The sequence below is a fragment of the Neopelma chrysocephalum genome, unplaced genomic scaffold (genome assembly GCF_003984885.1).
Source record: "Neopelma chrysocephalum unplaced genomic scaffold, ASM398488v2 Primary Assembly neopelma1_59, whole genome shotgun sequence".
NCBI lineage: Eukaryota > Metazoa > Chordata > Aves > Passeriformes > Pipridae > Neopelma > Neopelma chrysocephalum.
The window spans coordinates 22,929,286-22,954,781 of NW_020897714.1; the positions used below are offsets into that span (position 1 = coordinate 22,929,286).

The window sequence follows — 25,496 nt, forward strand, 5'->3', positions numbered from 1 at the left end:
TAGAATAGAATAGAATAGAATAGAATAGAATAGAATAGAATAGAATATTTCAGTGGGAAGGGATCTACAGTGACCATTTGGTTCAACTGCCAGGCCAATTCAGGGCTGACCAAAAGTTAAAGCACGTCATTAAGGTCGTTGACCTTAATAAAACACTGACAGGTTTGGGGCATTAACCACTTTTCTAGGAAGCCTATTCCAGTGTTTGACCACTCTGCAAGTGAAGAAACATTTCCGTTCTGAACCTCCTCTGGAACAGCTTTGAAAATAATAAACTACAGGAATGGAGAGAAAGAGAGAGAGAGAGAGTGGGAGAGAGAGAGAGGGATAAAGCAGAGAGAAAGTGATCATGTTACAACCAGCCCACAAAGCCAGAAAAACTTTCATCTTCTCTTTTACTCAGCAATATCTGGGAACCTAAGAAAGCAATTGCTTTTGTCTTCAAAACAAGATCTCTCTAGTGTTACCTGGCTGTTAGCGACATTAGTTTGAACAGAAATGAACTGTACATCATAAATATTTCATAATTAGTTAAAGGGGATTTAAATGGTTAAACATGGCAAGTGGTTTGCCATTTAACATGGCAAGTGTTTTTCTAAAGGGTTAAGTAGATGAACCTAGGCACATCTTTCTTTCTAGGAAAGATGTTTGGATTTAGGCAGTCATTGTCCTCCACAGCTGGAAGAGATTACAGTCAGCGAACTCAAGCAAGCTCATACTACAATGCACAGGCTGCGTGTATACACCAGTCTTTAGGCCAAGAATTAAGTCTTGGAGATCACTTTAGGTCAACTACTCAAGACCTTCTTTTCAAGTCATTTTGATTTCACAGATCTTTGGGCAGCAGGTTCCACCAGCCACACCCCTAATTTTCTACTGATCGCTTGTTTTATTGTGCAGTAGTGAAATAGAAGTTCAAATTTTGCAGGTATTACCTTCAGCAGATAACTTTTTCCTATGGTTTTCAAGGCAACTGGCCAAGTCTGTTCCATCAGCAGACTGTCTGATACACTGGCCTATATTTAAAAGGGCATCTCAAGGAACATAGGTTGTAATTTTCATTTTCCCTGCTGTTCCTCCAACATGGATGCCACAACAATATAAATTTCCCTAGACTCTTTCATAGTCCTTCCAAAACTGAGTTACTTAGATCTTGGTTTTCGTAGAACATATTTTTCGGCTAGTGCAGTTTTCAGTTCACTCAGACTCAGAATTCAGCCTTCTGAGATTTTCACATTCTTCTGGATTGGCTTAGTATGGCATGAGCAGCAAGGGATTACCTACCCTTCTTGTGTCAGTTCCTGGCCAGTACTTAAGGAGACATAGTTGCCAGTCTTTTTCCCCAAACCCCCTGCTTTCTTAATTGAGGAGGGGGGAGAATACCACCACTTCTGATTCAGCTTTGTGGCAGTTCTGTACCCATTACCTTTGAATTCAGTGGAGCAACAGAAGGTAACTGTGGCAAATGCCCACCATCTAGTCCATCACAATGTCAGGTAGAAGCACTCCTTGCTGTCCCCTCATTTGTGTATTGCTTCATATGTTTGTCACTTCTAATTCTTTGAAGCATCCTTTTTCCTTTTTTTTCTTCCTCTCTCTACTTTTTTTCTTTTTTAATGAGAAATAGCCTCATAGAGTAAGACAAGAAATTCTGAAAGAAACATTAAAAACCAAATTAAAACAAATCTTGTAAATGGCTTGGTTTCTGGGTGGGATTTTTTTGTTTGTTTACATAAAAAAAATTAGGTTCCTGGCTTCATGACACAATAGAATATGGGTAGAGAAGGGAGAATAAAGCCACTTCTCTTTTTTTTAAAATGTAGTTTTATGCTTTAAAGAAGATGAAATGTCATTTATAGGAGCTGAGAATGCAACACAGATTTTGAATATAGGACTTCAAAAAGATTATCATTGGCTCACTTTGAAAGCAGTGATTTTCAATTTTCTTAGCTTTGCAGACCACCAACATGTTTCCCATGGAAATGTAGATTGTGTGTTCTGTTGACTGTCAGACTGGTTACTTTATTAGTCATCTCTCACAGACCTTTCATAGTAATGCAGGGTGTCCTGGGGTAACACTGGTAGCACAAGCTGAAATTCAAGTGCAAGAGTATGGCATTCTTCTGTCCTGTTCTATGGACACATGCAAAGCAAAATGTGTATGATCACATTACTGGGAGGCTGTGTAGTTCTAGACAAACATCATGGTAAAAACGAAGACACAAAAAAAATCCAACAAAACAAACAAACAAACAAAAACTGGGAAAAACAAGAGAAAGCACTCTTGGAGACTCTGATATTAAATGGTTAAGGGCTAAATTCCAGGACCCTTATGTCTGACGATGACCCATTGCTCTTTCTTCTGCATGTTCTAATGAAGTTCAGGCAGAAAGACGAAATTGACAGCAAGTTTTGACTGTGCCCAGCTAGTTATGTGGAGCTGAAGGGAAATGGAGTTGAATAGTACGTTCCAATTCTACCTCTGGGTTATGTTGAACTATGCCAACTGAGGAATAGAAGAATTGCCCTAACTAGAGCAGACCCATGATCCACCTACTTCTGTCTTCAACAGTGCAAAGTACCAGAGGTTTCAGTGCAGGGAAGAAGAAAGGTTTCAGAAGAGGGCTAAACAGTAACCTAGACTCAGGGAAGAGCCAGGTGCTCTCAGACAAGGATAGGGATGGGTTGTATCACTTGTCTAACTCCTGTTTTTCTTTTACATGTGCTATACAGGAAGTTAGAGAGATAATCCAAGACTTAAGAGACAAGCCAGAACTGAAAATGCAGGTTCTGTTCCCTGCTTGATCATAAGGATCACGTGTGACCTCAGACATACCACTGCTGTGTGGGACATAGTATATAAATGTGTGTAAATGTGCTAAAAATGGGAACTGGGATAGGCAATACTCCCATACCTCATATCATGGCTGTGTGTATGCATGTAGGATGGATGGCTAAGTGATTTGATGCTACAGTAACTGATGCCACAGCAGTAGAGGGGCAAACCAATAACGATAAGCTAGGGTTTACCTACTATGCTTGGTGAAGGGACATATTAGGTCCCTATTTCTAGGGTAGTTAACCCTAGAAATGCCTAAGTTTGGTCTCCTTCCCTTTGCAGAGAGAACAGGTTTCCAGCTGAGACCAGCTGCAGGACTGCTGTCTGCTCGTGACTTCCTTGCCAGCCTGGCATTTCGTGTCTTCCCGTGCACACGAAGGCATTTCTCTTCTCCTATGCATTCCCCGGAACCGTAAGTTTGATGCCCTGGAGTAATCCTGTCTTTCTGAATGTGTTGGGGATCATTCTCTTGGGAATGGCCCTGGAGCTCTATCCAGTAGTCCACAGAATGAAACAATTTAGGAAACTGGTAGCTGGAGAGTTAGAAGTGGAAGTCATGCATGAGAGGGTGTGGTTCTCTGTCCCTCTTGCAAAGTTGTCTGGGGAAGGAAAAGACTGGAGAATATCTGGTTTAATCTTTTCATCCTGCCTTCAGTTACCATCTGCTGGGGTTTGATTTCCTGCTGTGAAACTCTCCCAGTAAGTGCTGGCCAGACAACAGCAATAACATTTCATGAGAAATTACAAGTTCACACAGACGCTTTTTTTGTATCCTGGGACAAAACAGGGGCCTTTCAAAGATGTTGTGACATAGAAGGTTGGTGTCCATGCCATCCCAAGTGAGACAATAGACAAGGTAGCAGGGGGCAGCTGGCTTCCCATGGCAGAAGGGAATGTTCTGTCACACTCCTTGTAGAGCCAGGACAGGTATGGGGGCATCCACTGTGGAGCAGCTCTTGTACTGGCTCCCCTTGGGGTCCGTTGGCTGAAGTTCTTCATGGAAAGTTAATGAAGGGCAGAAAAAGAAGCCTTTAACAGACATGAAGGTCACTTATTTTTCAGAGACTGTTGCCATGAGTTGCTGGGTCATGTTCCCATGCTAGCTGACAAGGAGTTTGCCCAGTTCTCACAGGTAAGAAGCTTGTTCTGCTGACTGTTTAAGCAACTGCTCTGGATAGCAGGCCAAATGTGCCTTAAATACATGCAGCTTACCATAAAATGTAATTTTAAGACTGGATTGTCCCTGAATCACAACCTCCAGGGGTGGTGGGCTTAGCAGCACTCTGGGAGACATTTACTCCAAGGGAGTGGTAGCGCTGCTCCCTACGGACACGGTGTAAAAGGAAGGGCAGGGAGTGCTTGTGGGACTTCTCTGTGTGGGAGGGCTGTGTCAGTCTGGAGAAGGATGTCTCTGTGGTGCTGGTGGTGGAGCTTTACTGACAATGTTGCTCTCCTGGCTTCCTGTCCTGCACCACATGAACCTAAACAGCAACAGCCGCTGAGCCCCCAAGCTGGTTCTGTCTCTGGATATATGTTTTTATCTCACATGAGACTTTAATTGTGTCCATCACCACGTCATTCATCAGAGCACTTTTTCCTTTTACGACTCACCAGATTCTCACAGCATTGCTCACAGTGAAGAGGAGGCTTCAAAAAGCAAACCGAGCTTATTTGTACAATAATACAAGGGAGTATTTAGTATGAGGAGTCAGTGTCAGACCCAAGTGAACTCAACAACCTCACATAATTAAAGACTTCAGAACTATGAATGTTGCTCAAAACCATAACAGAGGGAAGAAGGTAACTCATTGTCCAGGCTTATCAATCAGTGGCTAGTGTGGAAACTGGAAATAAGATCAGAGGGGTAACATGATGAAGGTTCCTGTCAGAATATTTTGAAAAGAAAATCAGTTCAACTCATATAATGTGGTTTTTCCAGTTGTATCAACTTGAATACATGGCAGTTACCCTTTTGATCATGGATATTGGTTATTATCAGAATCAGAGGAGTAGTGCTTTAAATATCCTAGTCCTCTATAATTTATTCTGGAAGAAACCTCTCCAGTTTAGTTCAATACCAGAACTCAAGACACATTAGAAATAAAAGTTTATAGCAATTTCACAGCTTTCAGTTTTCTTCTTTTCCCATCAATAACACAGACTATACAACATGGGATCCCATTAAGTGAATTTTCACATTTCACTTTATTTTTCCCACAAAGTGTTTTCACAGTTGAAATTCACTCCATGAAAATTCTTTTTTGTTGCATTCAACATGAGATGATGAATGGCAAAAGTGCCCTAATTTTGTTTGTTTGCTGCATGATATGGCTTCTGAGACAGCAGAAAAGAGACAGGAGGCACAGATGAAAGTAAATAGAACCCTCCCTGCACAGATCTGACCCACTCATAAGGGCTCTCAGAAGGTGTGAGAGACAGAAAGGTAATGGCAAAGATAAAACCCACCTTGCTGTCCTTCCTTCTCTTGCCTCTCTATAAATCTCTGTCTGAGATAGACAGTCCAGAATTAAGCCAAGAGATGGTTAATTTTACACAGAGAACACTGAGGATTAAACGCTCATCTAATGTGGCTCCCAGTGGTATGTAGCTGGGGGCCAGGGAGAGGTAGGCATCCTGGAAGCCGTAGAAGGTCATTTTGGGTGACAAAAACAATGAATAGTTCATGCTATTCATGCTAGAAATGATGTGGTCCTCCCCCTTCCCCTCTTTCTCTCCCTTGGGCTGAATAATCACACTAGTGTAACCCTGCCTGCTTGCTTACTTGCTTTAGGATATTGGACTGGCTTCTCTTGGATCATCTGAAGTGGAGATTGAGAAACTGGCCACAGTAAGTACAGATGGCAGTTTAATATTGGAGACAAACCCCAAACGATTCGCTGCATATCCCTTACTGCGCAGGGAAGGCTCTTCTTGTGTCTCAGGTTAACTACATAATGGAAGCATCAGCAGGATTGTCTCCTCCTCCTCCTCCACAGGTTAGGAAGGTTCTGGAGCAGAGACTGGAGTCCCTCTGGGGGAGCCCAGAAGCATGTAATTCCACCTGAGAATACACTTACACTTCTCGATTTTATAAGAACATATTTCTTAAGCTGAGTTTTTACAATTTCAGCCACAGGATGATCCCAACTCACTTTCCAGATTTACCCAATAGATTAGATATCAAATGTCATACCTGAATTTTCTCCTACACAAGGTGCAGAGAACCATCAGAATTTGATTCACCTCATATTCATTAACCTCACAAAATAGGTGAGCACTTAACAGCAATTTGAGAGTAGGTACTGTCATTCCATTCTGAGTCACTATACATCTGTCAAAACAACTCATGAAGTCCTTTACTGATATTTTAACTTGTTCTGAAAGTCCTCTGGAGGCCGGTGATTTTTTTCGAATAATGACATCCATTTGCCAGTCTTGATGACTTTTTCAGAGGAGGAATGGAGCCTTGCTGTCACCCACCTGGGTGAGATTCATTTAGAAAAGGTAGTGGATGGGAGGAAACTGTAACTCCTGAAATTCCTCTCCCAGCCCACAGCCCCACTCAGGAAGGAGGTTGTGGTTCACCTAAAATCCATCTGCACAAAACCATCCTTAGGTCAGGACTAGGTAAGACTAGCCTTATTTTTAGAATTTGAAGAGCAAAAGGTGCCAGTGCTGAATTTTTCATAACATCATACAGGTCCTGGGCTGGTGATGTGAGGGCACTATGACAGTGACAGTTCACATTTCCGCTGCAATTTCCACTCTCTGGGTCTAGAAAGGCTAGAGTGAGATTAAGGTCCATACCTTTGCTAGGGTGAAAAGAATTATGAGTCCCAGAGAGCTATTTTGCATTGTTACCCAGGTCTTGGTGAGATTGGGTTAAGGCTGGTGGCTTATAAAGCATTTCCCTGCAAGCATCCCTCACTGATCCTGGACTGAATAGGAATAGATTAGAGATAGGATTTAGATTAGAAGAATAATGGGTCTCGTATCTGAAATTGTCATAGTATCTTCTAGGGTTTGAGGAGGTAGAATAAGGGCATCTTTTTGAAAGGGCTACCTGCAGTTCAGAGTCTGTGAGAATACAACTTTGTGTCATTTAAGTATTCTGAAAAGTAAATATATTCTGGACTAACATCTCAATGTTTAAAATTTATACATCTGATGTAGGCTCACTGTTTGAGTTTCCTTTTCTAGAAAGTGGAGATAGAGAAGAATCTAGTGTATTCATTACCCTGACATAAAATCTAATGTGAATTCTCTGATTATCTCTGGAAGTCCCTGTCATTCTCTGTTCATTATAAAGAGAATGTAGGCAACTAGCTTAGATGCTATGACAACATTTAAGATAAAAGTTCCTTTAAAGAATGTCAACTTTGCTTGTTGCTACGGTCTATAATATTTGTAACACAAACTTTGAAATGCCATTATTTCATTCAGCCCCGTGACTTCACTATGCAGGTGGATCCATGCACCAGAGATGAGAAACTGCCAGTGTTCATGTCATCCACAGAGTGCCGCTAGCACCATTTCTTGTAGCCTGTTAAAACAGTGAGAGCTGAAAGAACCTCACTAACTGGAATTCAAATACAGGATATCTAAAGAAACAGTAAAAAAAAAATTCCTCCTCCTCCTATGTCTCATTCGGCAGTCAAAAAGGCCTCCTGCGAAATGAGTAGATACTCAAAAGACTTTTGCTGTGAAATAATAAGAATCAACATTATTAACACAATAAAAATGCGTAATTATTAGCTGAACTGTAGAGAAAACAGCTCGGGATTCTGCAAAAAGAAAGATTCTAGCATGTTGTTTCTTTAATGATAAATTTTCAGGCTAAAAGCAAGTCATCAAAATTAAAAGGTATATGAAAAAGGGTGGGAGAAAGAAAGAGTACGTAAGATGAAGAATAGACAATAATATGAAGTTTCACGTTATTTTACAAATTCTCTGCAGTTCTTTAAACAGGGTCCTGAGAATGCAGTACTTATGGCTAATCTGAAGCCAAGGTCTATCCCTGTGTATGAGGTAGCAAAGTGCTGTGTGTTTCTAAAGGAACCTTGAAGAGTTGGGATACAAAGCCATATTCTTGAAATGCCTCATTTACCATGTGTCCAGAATTGTCTGTTTCCTTAAATGTTATAATAAGGGAAAGACTAAAAGTTTGGCAGAGCCAAGAGTTGTTTTTATCCCACTGCTGTCCAGCAGGTAAAGGAAGTATGGTCCTAAGCATGCTTTATCAGAAGAAAGGCCCAGAGAAATGTATCTTTATTTTCTACTGGAGCATGACAAAGATGTAATTGGCGTAATCTTGAAGGGTACTTTGCCATCCTTTTCTTTTTTTTTGGAAGTGTAACAAGTTCTGAAAACATAGGTGTAACATTTAGTGTGTTTTATATGTTAAGAGAAAAATAATTTTCCTAGAATATACAACTATAAAATTCAAAGATACAAATATACTAAAGAATAAGGATAAAGGATAATTAAAGGAAAAATGAAAAGCTTAAAAATCCCTCCTTTTTCAAACTGTTTTTCACAAGCTGTTCTTATTCCCAGCTCTATTGGTTCACTGTGGAGTTTGGTCTCTGCAAGCAAAATGGATTGATCAAAGCTTACGGGGCAGGACTGCTTTCGTCTTATGGGGAGCTTATGGTATGTGTCAAATGCAAAGTGTTGAAAGATTTATATAATCCAGTTTTCTGAAGTCTCTGGTAAAAGCAAATTATGTTCTTCTGCATAAATTGGTACAATTTATAATTCAGATTTTTCTTTTGCGAAGAAATTAATTCTCCTTTCCCAGAAGCTACTGAGTAGAGGAAAAACTACTGTGGTAATGTACCTGTCTTCCATCTAGAAATGAAATGCAATGAAAGCAACCATCCTTTAAAATATTAGATCTGTAGTAATGCAGTTGACTTTAACATAAAACTCACGTACCTTTCTGAATTACTCACTAGAGGGCAATATTATGCCTACTATGAACTCAGCTGTTTCATCCATGCCATTGACATTCACAGAGATATGAACCAGAAAGGCACTGACTGACTGGACCAAATAAAGTGCAAAGAAACTGTAAATAGCATGGACACTTACAAAAAGAAAATGCTTTAATATTTTACATTCCTAAATAAATTTCAAAACTAATTTCAGCTCTAGTTTTACAGAGATGAAAATCTGTGTACACAGGTTTGATAACACCCTGCTTGGACAGATTAGCTGTGGAAAGAGGAACTGTACACCTTTACAGAAAGTTTATGGATTTCCCTTCCTTTGGACAAACAGCTGATAGGAGAGATATTAACTTAGTTTTGCAGAGCACTGAAGCAGGTAATGATTTTGTAATTACAAAAGCTCTAAACTGGTATCAGCAGGTCTCAACTGCTTCAGGTTGTGCAGGCACAGGATGATTTTTTGAAATTTGACGAGAGCCAAAGGAAAATAAATAAGACTCTTTTCAAGCATTTTTATAAACCAGAAATTTTTTTTTTTTTTTTTATGGGAGATATATCTTAAGCTTAACACATAAACCAGCAGCCTAACAGGGCTACATTCACATGGAACCATTGCTGAATTAGCATAGCTTGAACTCCCATAACTGGAGATCGTTGGATTGTTATGACAATAAACATATTGCAAAACTGTCCTAATGGTGTACAGTCAGCCCACTTCCCGTGTCAATTCAAGACATTTAAAGTAGGAGTCCCAACAGAGGGGCAGCTGAAATTAACACAAAGGGGAACCCTTCCAGATATCAACCGTCATTTTACCACTTGCTGAGTTTAACATTGGTTTTCTCCCAACACTTGCAATTTGGTGATTTTTGTGAGCAAAATCTGTAGAGAGCTTTCTCTCTTGAAAAGCTGAGAGATCTGCATGCTCATTAGCCCTCTAGAAAAATAAACATGACTTCCTTTCTACATAGCAGCCTGATCTTGTCCTGATTGCTCATGAACTTCAGTGTGCTAGCACTACTGTAGCAGGCATCTGTAGAACGATGAAGTGTATTGCTTTGAAACAGCAGATCAATAAGATCCCCTACCAATTAGGCTCCAGTGCAATGCATTTTGTTTACATGTCTATCTGTTCTAGGATAAGGCTGAAGTTACGGTTTATTTGAGAATCCTTCAGTTCTTGCTATTTTCACTGCCAACAAACAGGAAATATAAACTTGCATTTATTTACCTGGTAAAACCATAAAGATCCAGTGTAAAAGCACAATTCAATGCAACATTTATTATAATCTGCTTATCTTAATATTTTATAGTTTTAATTCAAATTTATTTACATGTTAAACAGGGTACTAAAGGGTGCAGGTAATCTTATTGCTGATACTTATGTAGCTTTCATAGCAATATGCACCCCAGAATCTATCTGCATGAAGTTGCCTCTTTTTTCCTGTTTAATTTTGACACAGATGAAGGTAAAAAAGTCTCATCATAAAATGCTCGCTTTTGGAGAGTCTGGATTTCAGTGCACCAGATTTGTGCTCTCTCCCCTCTTTTTCCATCCTTTTCTTCCCCAGACACCAACAAGCTCTTCTGCTTTTGATTAAAGCAGTGGGCAAGAACTGCTTGTGCACAAAACTGTGCTATATAACACAAAACTACAACTGCATCTCGAACTCCCTACCTCTGAGGCTGACAATGGAAGTCATAACTATCCTTGAGTTGATAAATGGCAGTTTCTTTTCATTACTTGTATCATCAGTAGTTGTTGGGTAAAGCTACTGGATAAACTTTTGATAAAGCTGGGTCCACCTGGGTCTTCATCCATCGTATTACTGAAAGTACATGCAGATGTGATGGCATTTATATTCAATATGTAATGAAGAAGAATTATCCCCCTTCCAACAATGTGTTCATCTTATACATAACACCTAATTCTGAAGATGGGCAAGTAGTTAACCAGCAATGCTCTTATGCACCCTGTGCAATCCCCGTGTGAGCTCTGCAAGTTCATCACTGTGTAGCTTCTGGGACAATGTCTTAGTGGTTCTGTGCACTTCACCTTGAGCATCTGAAACTTTTTATGTACAAGTTAATTATAACCATGGCTTTAGGTGCTGAAGTTTCCTTCTGTGGCTGACTGATTCATCTTTTTATTTAGAACCAAGCTGAAATATAGAAATATTTCCATTTCATCCCCGCATTCTGCATAAGTATCTGATTCTAACTTCAGTATAGACAGTGGCAGTGTGAGTAAAGCGGTGAGGTCCTATGCCTAAGCACCTGCTAGCAACTTGCAAATGTATACCAACTGTTTCTTTTACGGCTGAAGAGAGGAAATATGTGTAGTACAGTATCTATTCCTAGAAGGTGGTTTTTTTTTTTTTAGAAATAAAGCAGAGCCTAGACAGATCTGTTTGAGAAGATGAAGACTGGACGATAGCGAGGCTCGTGATAGACTTCAGTTTCTTGCAAAACACAGTTTGCAGTTTTAGACTGGCACTTGAGAAAGCTCTAGATAAGTTTCGTTGCTGCTTGGGAGAAAGCCATTATCCATGCTAAAAATTATCTGCCACTCTTCTCAGCATGGGCCCAGAGGTGGGCTTCTGCATGGAGTTCCCAGACTTGATTCCCTATCATTCAGCTGATCAACATATTTGGCACAGGCAGTGAAGTTTTTGGCACTTTGTTGGCAGTGAATATAGCAAGTACTGTAGGATTATCACTGCAGGTCATGTGTTGGAGGAGATACACTGCATCAGCCTGTGCAAAGGAGGGTTTTTGTCATCACTGAAGGCTTCTAGACCAGGAAGACAGGATGATTTGGTCCTTGAGGAGGCAATAAGGGCAGGAGTTACTAAGGTTAAATGGTTAGCTACAAGAAGAGAACACCTAAGCAGCTGGAGAGGGTGAGCACCAGTACATCCAGCTAATGTGGTATGAGAACTTAGCATCACCAAGAAGCCTGGGAACATCCCTGAACTGCAGCCTGGACTGACTCTCTGTGGGTGTGTGACTGCAACCCAGGGAACCACATCCTGACTATGAAATCTTCAAAACATTTCCCTTTGCTCCACAGCATATGCTCTCAGCAGTTGAAACTCAGCTTCAGGTAGATATTTGCTTTGGATGAACTGATCCTGCCCAAACTCAGGGCAAAACTTGGGGGAAAGGCAGAGAATGAGAGGAAGAGCTAGACAATATCTGCGTGAGTCTTGCACTTGAATCCCTGATATCTAACAAATGATTTGGTAACAGCAGCTATGTATCAGAGGGATAACCATACCCAAGTCTAAACTGAACAGTTGTAATGGGTCTGACTGCTGGCCAAACTTGCCTCCTCTGAACTGTAAGAATTCCTCCCTGACAGCTCTCAGTATTGCACTGTTTATTTCACTATATTCTGTCAGCTGTTCTACATTATCCAAAATGCTTCTTCTGTTAACACTCAGCTGGACTCTGTCCTACATACTGTAAAATCTTATGGCTCATACCACACTTCTGGCAACACTCAGTGCTACATATGCTTTTCTTGCGGCACAACTAGTACTTAACTTTTAGAGGCCTTTAAGGCCATCCAGTTTCAAGCTGAACTTCCACTTAAATCAATGGGATTTCAGTTCTGCCTCAACACTGACAGCATAGCGGGACCCCTGTCAGGTTTTGAGTTTCTGAAATCTTTTCCCATTAGTCCCCAGAGCTTCTAAGATTCTAAGAGCAGCCTCATGTTTGTGTATACACCAACCACCTTAGATTGTATGAGTGCTCTCCAAAGTTTATTCTTCAATTACACACTGAAATGAAGAGCAAGAAAAACACCATCTTTTAGCATTTTATATTATTGTTCTTTTTTTTTTTCCTTTAAAGCCATGTATGTATTTCTGCACCAGTTCTGCAGCACATTGGTCTCCTGGTTAAGGCAGGCCTCCAGTGATGGAGAGTTCAGACTCAGTTCAGTGAAATATCAAAAAATGCGCTTAAGGATACTGTCTGAATTTTTTCAGTTAGTAGACTGAACTGAAAGTCTTCTGCTGTGTCATTTACTCTTACCAGTTATTTACAAGTACCATAAGAGTTGGCATTTGGATTATAAAATAGCGAAGGGAGCCTTCTAAAGGCTGAGGAAGGAGAGAGAAAGGCAAAGAGGCAGATATCAAAGAAGGGGTAGGTACTAAAAGACTGTCCCTAGGTGGATGGGACAGTCTGAAGGTGGATAAAATGGTTTTAACATTGACTGAGATGGGTTGCCTTTTTCCTTTTTGTTTGCACCCAGGACACTTCACCAAAGTGTCTGTGGGACACCAACCTGGCCAACTGGAGGCACAACCAGCTTTCAGGCACATCTGTGATGCAGTTCAAATGTCACTAGAGCTGAGCCAGATTTAAAGCACCTCATTTGGGTTTCAGGGGCAGATAAACTGTCTAGGAACTCACTTTAAGCCTGACCTGTGTTGCCTTCCTAGGACTCTGTGATGGTACTAAACTGGTGTCTGGTTTAAAGGTATCTCCAGTATATGTAAACAAATGATAAAGATGTGCCTATGGACTGCAGTGTGGACAGAAGTGGCTTCCATAATCCTCCTGTTTGCCTGAGGGACAATGTAAAAGAACTTGAGAAGAACATATAAAAGAACCTCTGTGGGTCCAAAGACACAAACACGCACACACAGAGGATACTGCTTATCTATATTTTGGGCTTCAAGGAAGATTTTAGACTGCTATACTGACCTAGGAACTGTGCATAAAATACAGAAGCATTGTATCTGTTCTTCAGTGCAGGAAATGTGAGATTTATGACATGGGCAAGGGGGCTTTGAAGTACTGCTGCACAGGACTGGGAATCTTCTATGATACTAGTTGAAGAAAAGTAGCATGATATTATTTTCTTCCAGATATTTATATTTTGCTAAGTGTCATAGACTTTCCCTTCCATGTCTGACAACATGGCTCTGGTATCCAGTAGTCCATCAATATAATATAGGAAATATATATTTCTTTTTTTTAAATTTTTTTTTAATATTTATTATTTGGTTTATTAATTGCTAATTATGAAAATCAGCTTTGACATGTGAAAGAACAGGACTTGATATTACAAAGAGAATTTCACAGTCCAGCAGGGACTAATTCTTTCTCTATTCATTCACCTGCTCTAACCTGTGTTGTTCCTGCTATAAAGTATGCTTTGTCAAACAAGCCAGAGTACAAGCCTTTTGATCCAGAAGTGACTGCAGTTCACCCCTATCAGGATCAAGCTTTCCAGCCTGTCTATTTCATAGCAGAAAATTTTGAAGATGCCAAGGTCAAGCTTCAGTAAGTAAAGTGATTGTGGGTATTTTCATTGAGGGGGTCACACTGGCTTGAGTCTTAATCTCAAATACATCTACTGCTATTGCAATAACCATGCCAGGCTAACTCATTGCATCTGCTTAATGGCTTTTTAACAACAAAATTAAATATGAGCTTGTTTGTCTCAGAAAAGCTTCATAAAAATTCAGAATTATATCTTGCTATGCCCTGTCCCATGCTTAATCTTAACAATGCTTCATTTTAGCAACTTCTTAAGTAAAGTCTGTAACTAATAGTGAGAGTGCAGTCCCACCCTATGTGCTAGTCCATACAAATAGGGGGCCATGAAGAACTGATTTACCCAAGGTCACACAGAAATTTTATAGCAGTCTCAGGAATTAACATGGATCAGCAGGGGGCTTAAAAACAAGATTGCTTTTCTCCTCCGATTATATCTGCACAAGAATGCAGAATCAGCATTCACAGGCAATATAATTTCTACACAGTAGCTGACTGCAATCCAAATGACATTATTTCAAATTAGCTTGAGGTGTTTCTGAACATATTTCTTTAACTGTGTTATGTTATGCAGTAAGGATTTTTTTTCTTTTCTTTTTTATTTTTTTTTTTTTAAATTAAGCAGAGTTTAAATTCTGGCCTTCATCTCCAACAGTTAGAACAACATGACCAATTCTGGCTGGAGGCTGATTGTAGAGCTACTGGGGAGCATGTAGGAGCTGAAATGAGGAGTTTATTAGAAGAAGAGAACCTGAGCCAGACTTCTTCCCTACTGTCCCTGTCTCTTCCCCAGAAACACTGTCTGCTGGGGCTATAGCAATGGCTAATTAGGCTCCTCATCTTAAATCTGAATGTTCACATGAAATTTTTAATATGTGTAAAAACGTAGGTGAGAACTTACTGGCAGAAGAGAGAGGACTTGCAGAGCATTTGACTCAGGCAAACCTGAAAAGAACATATGAGGACAAGGAATACACCATTCTCAGACTTGAAGCTTTTTAATACATTTTTTCAAGACAGTTGCACAGCCAAAGCTGCTCAAAATAACCAAAGGCACAAGAATCTGTCAGCACGGAAAACATATGGCAACATCAGTACAGGGGGTTCCTACCAGCGTGTACTTAATGGAAATATTGTCAAAAATGGCAAGCAATCATGTTTTTTTCTTTTAATAGAGACAGAAAAATAGAGGATGCCTAGTATCAACAGGTTTTTAGAATTTTATGCAGAAAGAGCTACTCAAGGTTATTTCTTGGAAGTGAAGGCGGCAGACATGCTGTGCTCCTGCATTCCTCAGCTTGTGGTTGTAATAACTCTGAATTGTGTTAGTGTAGATCTGTGAGAGCACAGACGGGTCTAAGCCAGCCACACTGAAAAGAAGGCACTGCAGATCTTCAGGGCTGCAAGTAGTTCAGTCATGGGGAGAATGTACTGCACCAGACAGCATTAAAGAGTATCGGTGAGGACGTGTCAGAGCAGCCTCTGCTCCCCGATAAGTCCATGACCACATAGTGAGAAATTAGGTCCTGCAGGTTTTACACTTAAGGAAGTGCCTTTTGAACTAGAAGCTCTGTCTTCTTCCCCCACAGAAACTACACAATGAAGATTAAGAAGCCTTTTGCTCTGTTCTATGACCCCTTCACCAACAGCATTGAGATTATGAACACACCACAGAAAGTCAAGAAGACACTCTGTCAGATGAAAGAGGAGCTAAAAAACCTCTGCTTGGCTCTTGAAAACATCTCTTAAAACTACAGCAGTTCATCTCACCTGTCACTGAGATACTTGAAGGTGGTTTCAGCACTTGAAGAGTCAGTGATGAAGCTGTAGTTGGATGCAAAAATCTTTAATGTGCAAACCAGCTCAGTTTATCTAATCTTTTCACCATAATTTAAGCTGCTGACTTAAACACATTAGTAAATTCCTATTTAGTATGTTTCAATGGCACAAAAGACCAAATTACTCCAATTTTTGGTAGGTGATATGAGCTACATCTGTTTGCAGTGTATTTATTTGTTATTGTACTTTATTGGATTTTTAATTCCCCTGCCACCTTTTCAAGTTATCTATCACAAAATAGCACAGTAACTTTTCATCCACACAGTCTTTTATTTTCTGCCTTCATGACATGATCACAACCTCTTAGGCTGGCTAGCTGCCTACAGTTAGCAGTCCTTGCAGCTAGCTCATTGCTGCTAGCAATTATTATCAACTATTGTGCCCACAAACTATGAATGGTTCCCTTACAATGTGCAAATACAAGACTTTGTAAGAGGAACACTTTACTCCTGCTCACTATTTATTTTTTAAAATACTCATTCAGTAGCCTTCAAATATGACAAAAAGATTTCCTGTTGCATTACAGATCACAGAATATTTGTACTTTGGCTAAAAGAAAAAGAAGAAAATAAAAGGCCCAAGATACTCTGGCTCTGTCACATACAAGGATGCTTAATTTGAATAAGAAATTTGAATTCTGAGGAGAAGATTTTTGTGTAAGGAAAGATTTGCAAAGAGGCCTTTAAGAAATATGTTTCTGTTGGTTTTTCATGGGATTAAGATTCTCCAGGATGCCTTTAAAAATCTTTGCTTCTTATTGATGTCATGATGATTGCGGTAATAATCAAAAGGCCAAATATATGGAACATCTAGTGGAAAACCTAAGATGAACCACTAGCAGCTGCATAGCCTTGCTATGGAACAAATATCTGATATGTGCTCCAATTCATCTTGTTTGCCTCTCCAGCCCCTCTCTGAGATGTTCCTGAAATTTATCTACAATCTGCAGGTCATGTTTCCTAGAATCAATCTAATAAGTGCCTATTCCAGAGTTTCGTGTTCTTCATGTCCCCTTCCTTCCTCTACTATTCACAAGTAGAAAGCTTAGGAAAAGAAGACGATGCTCAAGACAGGAAGGGTTCCCTCTCCTCTTAGCAGCAGTACAAAGAGATGGGGTCGATGCAGGCTACAGGTGTGGCATAAGCAGGCAAAATGTGGATCTCATGGCTCGAGCTAGGTGATAGCGATCCACGAATGTGATTCATCCTGTGCAGCTTAGAAGCTCTACTCATTTATTCAAAAGTGTGTTTAGCATGTGGCAGACAGCTACCCTGTCCACTGCTACCCACCAGCTACCAGCGTACAGGGTCTGAACTCTGAGGTAAATGTGAGGTGGTTTGGCTCTTGTGGAAAAGGAGTTATCATCCCTTCCTGAACTGGTCACTGTGGGATAGGAGCATGTACACAGACAGTCACAACAGAGCAATCCACATGCTGTTACTTCATGCAGAGCTTATCTCACTGTAATTTGTCCACGTGCCAGACTCTAAAGAAACTGTCTTATTGAAAGTTAATGGAATGCTGTCTCTTAAACCTTCATGTCTACAAGCACTTCAGTAAATTTTCCCATGGGTAGTAATACTCAAGATCTGGGGAGCTGTTGCAAATGCTCGATTTTATTAAAGTGTGGTGATGCCTGAAAAATTTGGAAGTATCTTGACAAAAATGGTTATGAGACCCCCTTTCTCTCAACAGCAAGAGCATCTCAAGCTTTTTTTTTTTTTCAAATCCAGGATTCTTCTATTCTATTCCAGAAGAACACTTGCATATCATAAACCCTGTTTTGCTAGAAATTCAGCCAAGGACAGAGCTGAAGTGAGTTCCTTTCCTTCCAGTATATTTCTGCTGTGATGGAGGATGATCTCTCAGCATGCTTTTATGGATTTAATTCTACTTATCCTGCTCATAAACACACACACACAAATACCATTTCTCCTCAGAGCAATTTGTTTCCTTACATATTGTAATAATTTATCTGTCTGCTTCCTGCCAATTGGTGCATAGGCAAAAATGTTTGATAGCTCACAACAGATTGTTTTCAGAAGTATTATTTTCATCAATCAGTCCTTTTACAGTGAAAATTGAATCATGTGCTCCAGTTCTGTATATTTTCTTTTTCTTTCTTTTTAAGTGGAAGATAATGCCAGAGCGGAAGAGCTATCAAAATATTTTCTATAGACGGATTCTGTAGGCCATAGGGTCTTTTTCATGTATTCCCTCTGAAATGGTTGAATGTGGAATTTAGACTTGAGTTTGGCTATTACTCAGAACAGACCTATATTTGGAAGAAATGAGAGACCTGATGGATTTGTTTTGCCCAAGGCCTCACACTTTCCTTGGAGGGACTCCAGGCCCGCCCACACACCCTTGTCTTTTCCAGTTCCTGTAGCAAGGAGAGAAAAAGAAGCCATTTGGAGCCAGATTCTCCCACCCTTACACACGCTGAGTAGTACCCAATCTCTCGAGCAATCCCAGTGACAGTACTGAGCCTGTCTAAGGTGCTGTACACAGACCACAAGAGCGGGATTATCAAAACCACTGTGAGTGTACTTGCATTTTTTATTGTCTTAGTGATAGTCAGCTGTCATACTCGAGTAGGGGAGGCTCCTCCAGTGAAACTTCGTGGAGCTGCAAAAGTAATGGATTTGGCTACTTGAACTTTTAAGATAAGTAAATGTTTTTCCAAAGGAGGTAAATCTTTCCCTCCTTCCTCAGGCAGAACCTACCCCAGGATACCCATGTTTGACACTCCCCTCTAAGAAGGTCCAAATTCTTTTCTTTTGATTCAATGTAGTGACAAAACAAAAGTCTTCAAGGTTACATCCTTGTGAGTTACACTACTCATTCTGCTCTTCCAATAGTCATTCTTTCACTTCCTCACAGAAGCCAAGAAGTACCTCATACTCCTGTCAGTCTAAGGCAGCAGTGATGGGAAAGGCAGCAATGGGGCCTCCCGATTAAAATAATGGCACAGAAGAAAAAGCACCAACCAGTAAAAATATGTCTTTTTGTCAGTTTGCATTTCAGCAGTTTCATATTAATCTTACACAAGAAGGTTCCAAAGCCAAGTAAAACACATCTTGTGACTTGAAACTGAACTGATGAACTCCCCATGGGTCCTTTGCTTATCCTGATAAACTTATTTTTCCTAGATGGAGTGCATTTAGAACAAAATAGTGTATGTTATTAAATCTGTACTGTGTTGTTCTGTTATACATGGGAGAGTTAGTAAATTCAGTTTGTGGGTTTGGGTTTGTTTTGTTTTTTGGTTAACCAAGTCTGTCCTCTACCAATTTTGGTCCACCTTCAAGTCTCCAGCTGCTTCACTGCTTCCCTGCAGATTTGCTAGGGATGCCAAGGGTACCACTGTGTAAGAAGAATACACAGTTATGCAATTTGGGGAATTTGGCAGGACAGGAAGAGGAAATTTAGGCTGGCCTCCCACCCACTCCCATGAGAAACAGTGTTGTATTACAATGCAGAGCTATCATCCTCAGAAAGACCTTCTCGATCACTTCCCTTTTGTTCCCTTAACATTTTGATCTTTATACTACCTGGTGAATGTAAACCTTATTTAACCACTTCAAGAAAGGCCAGCAGGGGGAGAAAAAAAAAAAGAAAAAAGACAAAGACCTTCCAAGAAAGAAAACTTCATTACCCTAAGTCTTCCTTATCTCTGATGATCTGTGAAGGAAGAAGAAAACAAATCAAAGCAAGCTTTCATGGAAATGATAGCATATTCCTGAAGAAACCTAAAACATTTAATTCTTCCATGTACAACCACACGCAACCTTACACCCATCACTCAAATGTCATCATTTACCCAGTAAATCATGACCATCAATTAGCCATGCATAGAAGTGTTACATGACTTCTTGAGTCAGGAAATGAAGCTACCAGGAAAAATCCTCCAGTAGCTTTGCCTTACACACATACTGCAAAAACATAAGGCTCTCTGAAGCCTGCTTCCGTAGATATCCTACAGCATGGAGAAATTCCAGTTGGCATAGAAACAGAGGGATACATACATACATTCCCGGTAATCTCACCCACCACTAATCAGGAGTTTATACATGGGCTTTGAGATTCAGTCAGAAGACATTACTTTGCAGCATTCTTCAGCTGGCGCATGATCAGAGGTTGGCAGAAAGGGTTACTGGCTGTAATGTATTAAATATACATTAAGTTTGGGTAATGCTGGTGGCTGAGGCCCAAAGTGAAAGCAAATCTCTGGCACCCTCTCCCACCACAAAAATTCCTCAGGGGAAAGAAAGACAGACTAGAAAAAGAGTCTGGCTGACAACTGGCAGAGCAAAGGGATGAGGAATCTAAAGCACCAGTGGATAGGCCTGAAACTTGTTTGCTTTGCATATGCTGTTTCATTATAATTGAGAAACGTTTCTGTCTGAAAGGGAGCTTTTTAGAGTAAAGGAGGAAATTTGGTACCTGTGAGAGCATGGAGGAGTTTAGATTAGTTAAGGTTTTTTAATCATACCTGAGGAGTGTTAGCCTTATCTAAGGCATTTACTTTCAACATGGGGTACAAAGCTTGGAAAGTAGAAAAGGCATCTTTGGAAAAGAGTTTTTTACATGGTGAGTGGAAAAGAACACACCAGAGAAGAGCAACAAGACTTGTGAAGGGTCTGGAACACATTTCTTGTGAGGAACCACCAGGGGAGCTGAGTTTATTTAGTCTAGAGAAGAGGAGGCTCAGGGGCACCTCATTGCTCTCTATAACTACCTGAAAGGAGGTTATAGCAAGATGGGGCCAGTCTCTTCTGCCGTGCCTGCAGTGAGAGGACAAGAGGAAATGGCCTTAAGCTGAGACAGGGAAGATTCGGATTAGATATTAGAAAAAAAATTTTCACTGCTAGGGTAGTCAGACATCAGAACAGGTTGCCCAAAGAGGTGGTGTTCAAGTGGCACCTGGATCTGGTGCTGAGTGATATGGTTTAGAAGTTACAGTGGTAATGCTGGGTGGGCCATTGGATTGAATGATCTTGAAGGTCTCTTCTAAACTTTACGATTTTATGATTCTATGAAAGCTGAAGCTGACCAGGCCTTGCTGCCTTGAGAGACGTAACAGTCCTAAATTTTGAGAAGGTTGCCTTAGGAAGGAAAAGTGAACAGCTGGCCAAGCACTGCCCCTCCAGACGAAATTTTACAGATGAAGACTGTAAAATTTTTATTCCTTGAACTGTATGCTAGGTGCTGTCTTTTACCCTAACTACTTTGTCAAAAGTTTTGTTTTTCCTTTAATTTAAAATTTTATCTATTGATCCCTTCGATTTGTGTTTGCAAATGGGGAAAATTAAGCCACTGAACAGGAGAAAGTTCAATATTATTTTCCCAGGGGGTTGGGTGAAACTTGAGCAACACATGGACACTTAATTTTAAACCTAGCCCTTGCTGAAGGCAATTAAGACCTGGCAAAATGGTTACACTTTGGTAAAAGAGGTGACAGCTACCATCTGATGTATCAAAACCAAACCTCTACTCCCATCCACAACCAGTGGTGTTAATCTTCAAGGTACATCTTTCACAATATTAAGTGAGATAGATTTAAACATAAACTACCGAATATAAAACATAGCACCTAACACTTGCCAGGTACAGTAACTAGAAGAATTCTTCGGTTTGGAAGTTGAGTGGCTGTTTTATAAAAATTTTAGATACCATTTACAATGATGTGGCTTATTTCAGCTGTCACTGTAGATGTGGAGTTTGAACATGGTGTGCAATAAAATAGAATACACTGCTGACTTTAGTGAAGCCAGTTTGACTCGATCCCATGGAACCAACAGCTAAATTTCTGTTAGCAGGCTAATAGCTAAAATTTGGAAGTAACAAATAAAGGATCCATTTATAGTTATATCACTGTGCAGCATTTAGTACTTTCCTCTTATATTTACTGACAGAGAAAAAATCCCCAACTGTCAGTATTATGAAATATTCCTTGAAGTTGTAGACTGGCACACTTTAAATACTCTTATATAAACAGACAATTACAATGAACTTGCAGAAGGAAAATATTTAATAATTTTTTAATTATCAAATGTTTTCTTTCAATAACATCTCACAAGATGACACAGATGATCATCATGTTTTGTACAAGACCGTTAGAAACAGTCTCAATAGAACCCATAAAAAAAGCCTGTTTTTAAGTATTTCCTGAATGAATCCCAAAACTGATGGGTTAGAAATGGAATGTGTGTTGGATGACGATATGAATTTTGTACAGTGTTTAAGTCTTGCACTTCAGACATTTCATTTGGTTCTGACTCTTGAATTAGTTCATATTTCTTGGTTTAAATCTGAGTAAACAAAATTATTTAACTCGATTCCTGCATCTCTAGTATCCTACAAAGGCAGGCTTTGCAACTGAATCTGAAGTTTTACCCCTTTATGAAACATTGTGTCAGCTGCAGAGAGGTTGAGGAGGAAGGAGTTTTTGCAAATGAAAGTTGCTGGCCAGTGTTACTTGTTATAACTTTCTTTCAATTACCAGTCTTTATCCCTGGGCAGGAAGCAAGTCAGAATTTACCAGAATGGGCATTCTGTTACAAATCTATCATCCAGTATTGCTATCATGTACATACACAATTTGGGAATAATTCCACCCCATCACTATTTTGGTACTGGCTTTCTGATGATATTGCCTGTTTGGGTTGTAGGGAAGCCGTTCAAGCACAATTTCTCTGTACTTTGTAAGTACATCATTTGTTTCTGTATTGCTATATTACTTGGTTAAATGGAGTTAAAGATAGATAGATAGATAGATAGATAGATAGATAGATAGATAGACAGATAGATAGATAAAAATATTTTCATGGAGGAAAATTGACTTTCTATTACCTTGACATCTCTATTTGTCCAGGAACCAGACTGAAAACACGAAGCAAAGAAGCAATGATGTCATTATACATAGAACTAGAGAACACATCCCTCTTTACAATTTAAATGGAAAAGATGGTCTGTACAAAGTCTTTCCTGATTAATTTCTAAAAATTGCTCCTCACATTCAAGCAGTTTACCAAAACCTTTAAGTGCTGACTAACAGCTGAAAACACTAAATTTATTACAGTGGACTGCAGGGCCCATATGCTTCCTACTGATGGCTTAGTTCTGTATCCTAAGTTGCTAAAATATGTAGTACCACAGAGTTTCAGAAGAGCTATCTTAGGCTATGCTTCATGGTGCACTATTCACCTGAGAATTCAGGAAAGGAAGTTCAGGGTTTTTGCTTTCTAATATATCAGTTTTGAGATTGTGGAATCCTGTTTATATTCGTGTGCAAGACAGAGCAAGATAAATTATATTGTTTAGGAAACATGGAGCAATAGGAAATACTTTTTTACGTAAGGACTCTCTCTCAAAGTGAGGAAGAATGTACTCCTGCAGCTGAGGGCACCACCAAAAAACATCAAGAACTGTTTTACTCAGAATTCCTCCTACAAAACCATCACAAAATCTTCTGCTAGCAATTTCTCTCCAGAGAAACAGGTTCAGAATTTGTCACATTTCCAGACTTCCACCCTCAGTAAAGAAGTTATTTTCAGTATTACATGAAAAACATTCACTAGCAAGATCTTGGTAGATGAAATTAAGACTAAGTTCCATAGTACACAACATGTTACTCCACAGCAGCTCTGCTATTTCACACTATTGGTCAGTGGAAGAGAAAAGCGAAAGGACAGTAGGTGAGAAAAGGTGGGAGAGTCCTAGATTCATGGCAGTCCTGTGTAGCTATTTTGCTGTGCTTGAGGCAGAATAAGAGGTGAGTGATCTAATCCTAAATTAAAGGATCGCTCTTACACGGAGCTGGAGTGGAAGAGCACCTGGAGTGCACTTACTGTTCCTCATGCCCTTGGCATATCCTGTGCTCATGCCACACAAAAAGATAATATAGACTTTGGTCTTTTCCATGTCCTTGTAAGACAGAAGCTGGGGCTTGAGGGGAGCTGTGATGTTTCAATAAGTTTCTTTGGAAAACAGAAGAAGTAGGGCAAGGAAAAGTGCTGAAGAGAGCATGAGGACTCACGTCCCACAACAACTGTGGGCTGAATGTTATCCTGAAAGTGGAATCAAGAGATAGAAATGTTTTTCCTCTCTCTGCCAAAAAGGGAACAAGAAGTTGTATGTAGGAGCATTGGTCCTGTCAGAACTGTGTCTGGAATAATGAATATGTTACTGTACAGAATCAGAGAGTTTGGAAGGGACCTCTGGAGGTGGCACAGTCCAACACCCTACTCAGAGCAGGGTTAACTAGTGCATGTTGCTCAGTATTGTGTCCAATCAGGCTTTGAATATCTCCAAGGACAGAGACTACACAACCTCTCAGGGCAGCATGTTTTAGTGTTTGATCATTCACAGTATTAAAAAAACCAAACAAACCCTTTTCACATCTAAACAGAATTTCATATATTTGATTTTGTGCCCATTTCCTCTGTCCCAGGATACTGATGAGAAGGGTCTCCTCTACCTTCTTTACTCTCCCCATCAGGTATTTATACACATTACTAAGATCCCACTGTCTTCACTGTCCCAGGCCGAATAGTTCCAGCTCTCTCAGTATCTTCCTGTATGTCACATGCTCCAATCTATAATAATCTTCATGTTCCTTCGTTAGACTTGCCCCAGTATGTCTGTCCTTGTCCTTGTGGCTGCAGCACTTCAGATGTGGGTTCACCAGTGATGAGCAGAAAGGAAGGATCACCTATCTCCATCTGCCTGCAACAGCCTTCCTAATGCAGCCCAGGGTGCTATTGGCCATCTTTGCTTCGAGGGCAGATTCCTGGCTTATAGTCAATTTGTTGTCCACCAGTACTCCATAGCCATCCGGCCTTTTCTGCCAAGCTGCTTCTCAGCTGGTGCATCACCCTACTCTGCACTAGCGCATGGGGCTAATCAACCTCAGATGAAGGATTTTGCGTTTCACTAAGATTCCAGTTGTTCCATTTCTCCAGCCAAGTCAGTGAGTTCCTCAGTCTTTTTCATGATCCCATTCAGCAGCATGCCTACATTTCCCCCATTTTTTTGCTCTAGATACACTTGTAGAAGCCCTTCCTGTTTTCCTTTACATCCCTCACCAGATCCAACTCCAGCTGGACTTTGGTTTTCCTAACCTCATCCTTGTAGGATATAATATGTCTATATTCCTTATGGGAGATCTGAAACTAAACTCGTCTCTTGCATGTTTCTTTTTTTATGTTTCAGGTTTGTCTGGAGCTCCTGTTTCATCCATGCAGGCCTCCTGCCATCTTTCCTTGGCTTCCTGTCTGCCAGGATGGATCATTCTTGAGCTTGGAAGAGACAATCCTGGTAAAAATGCTCGAACTGTCTTATGAAAATGTAGAGGATGGGGGAGGTGAGACAGAAGGAAAGCAGAAAGAATGCTGCTGCCTACCACTAAGGCAATCTGTAGTCATGTTAGAGACCCAAGTTCATGTGCTTACTCCAGCAGACATGTAACTTACCATATGAAGAGAACTACTCTAATAGAAAAGCAACTGAGAAAGGCTTGTTCTGTAATACCAAATTAATTGGGCTTTTTGGACATGTTCTCTGGA

The 25,496-nt window shown here is 40.1% G+C and overlaps 1 protein-coding gene across 1 annotated transcript in view; it reads left to right on the top strand.

Moving 5' to 3' along the window:
- The window catches only part of LOC113966214 (tyrosine 3-monooxygenase-like), a 30,805-nt gene extending 14,129 nt beyond the window's left edge, over positions 1-16,676 (top strand). Inside the window, exons 7-12 of the mRNA XM_027680597.1 lie at positions 3,122-3,251; positions 3,902-3,971; positions 5,631-5,687; positions 8,396-8,491; positions 13,961-14,094; positions 15,678-16,676. Coding sequence (XP_027536398.1) covers positions 3,122-3,251; positions 3,902-3,971; positions 5,631-5,687; positions 8,396-8,491; positions 13,961-14,094; positions 15,678-15,837 — 647 coding nt within the window. The 3' untranslated portion in view covers positions 15,838-16,676. The remainder of the gene's footprint in view (positions 1-3,121; positions 3,252-3,901; positions 3,972-5,630; positions 5,688-8,395; positions 8,492-13,960; positions 14,095-15,677) is intronic.
- The last annotated feature ends 8,820 nt before the right edge of the window (positions 16,677-25,496 follow it).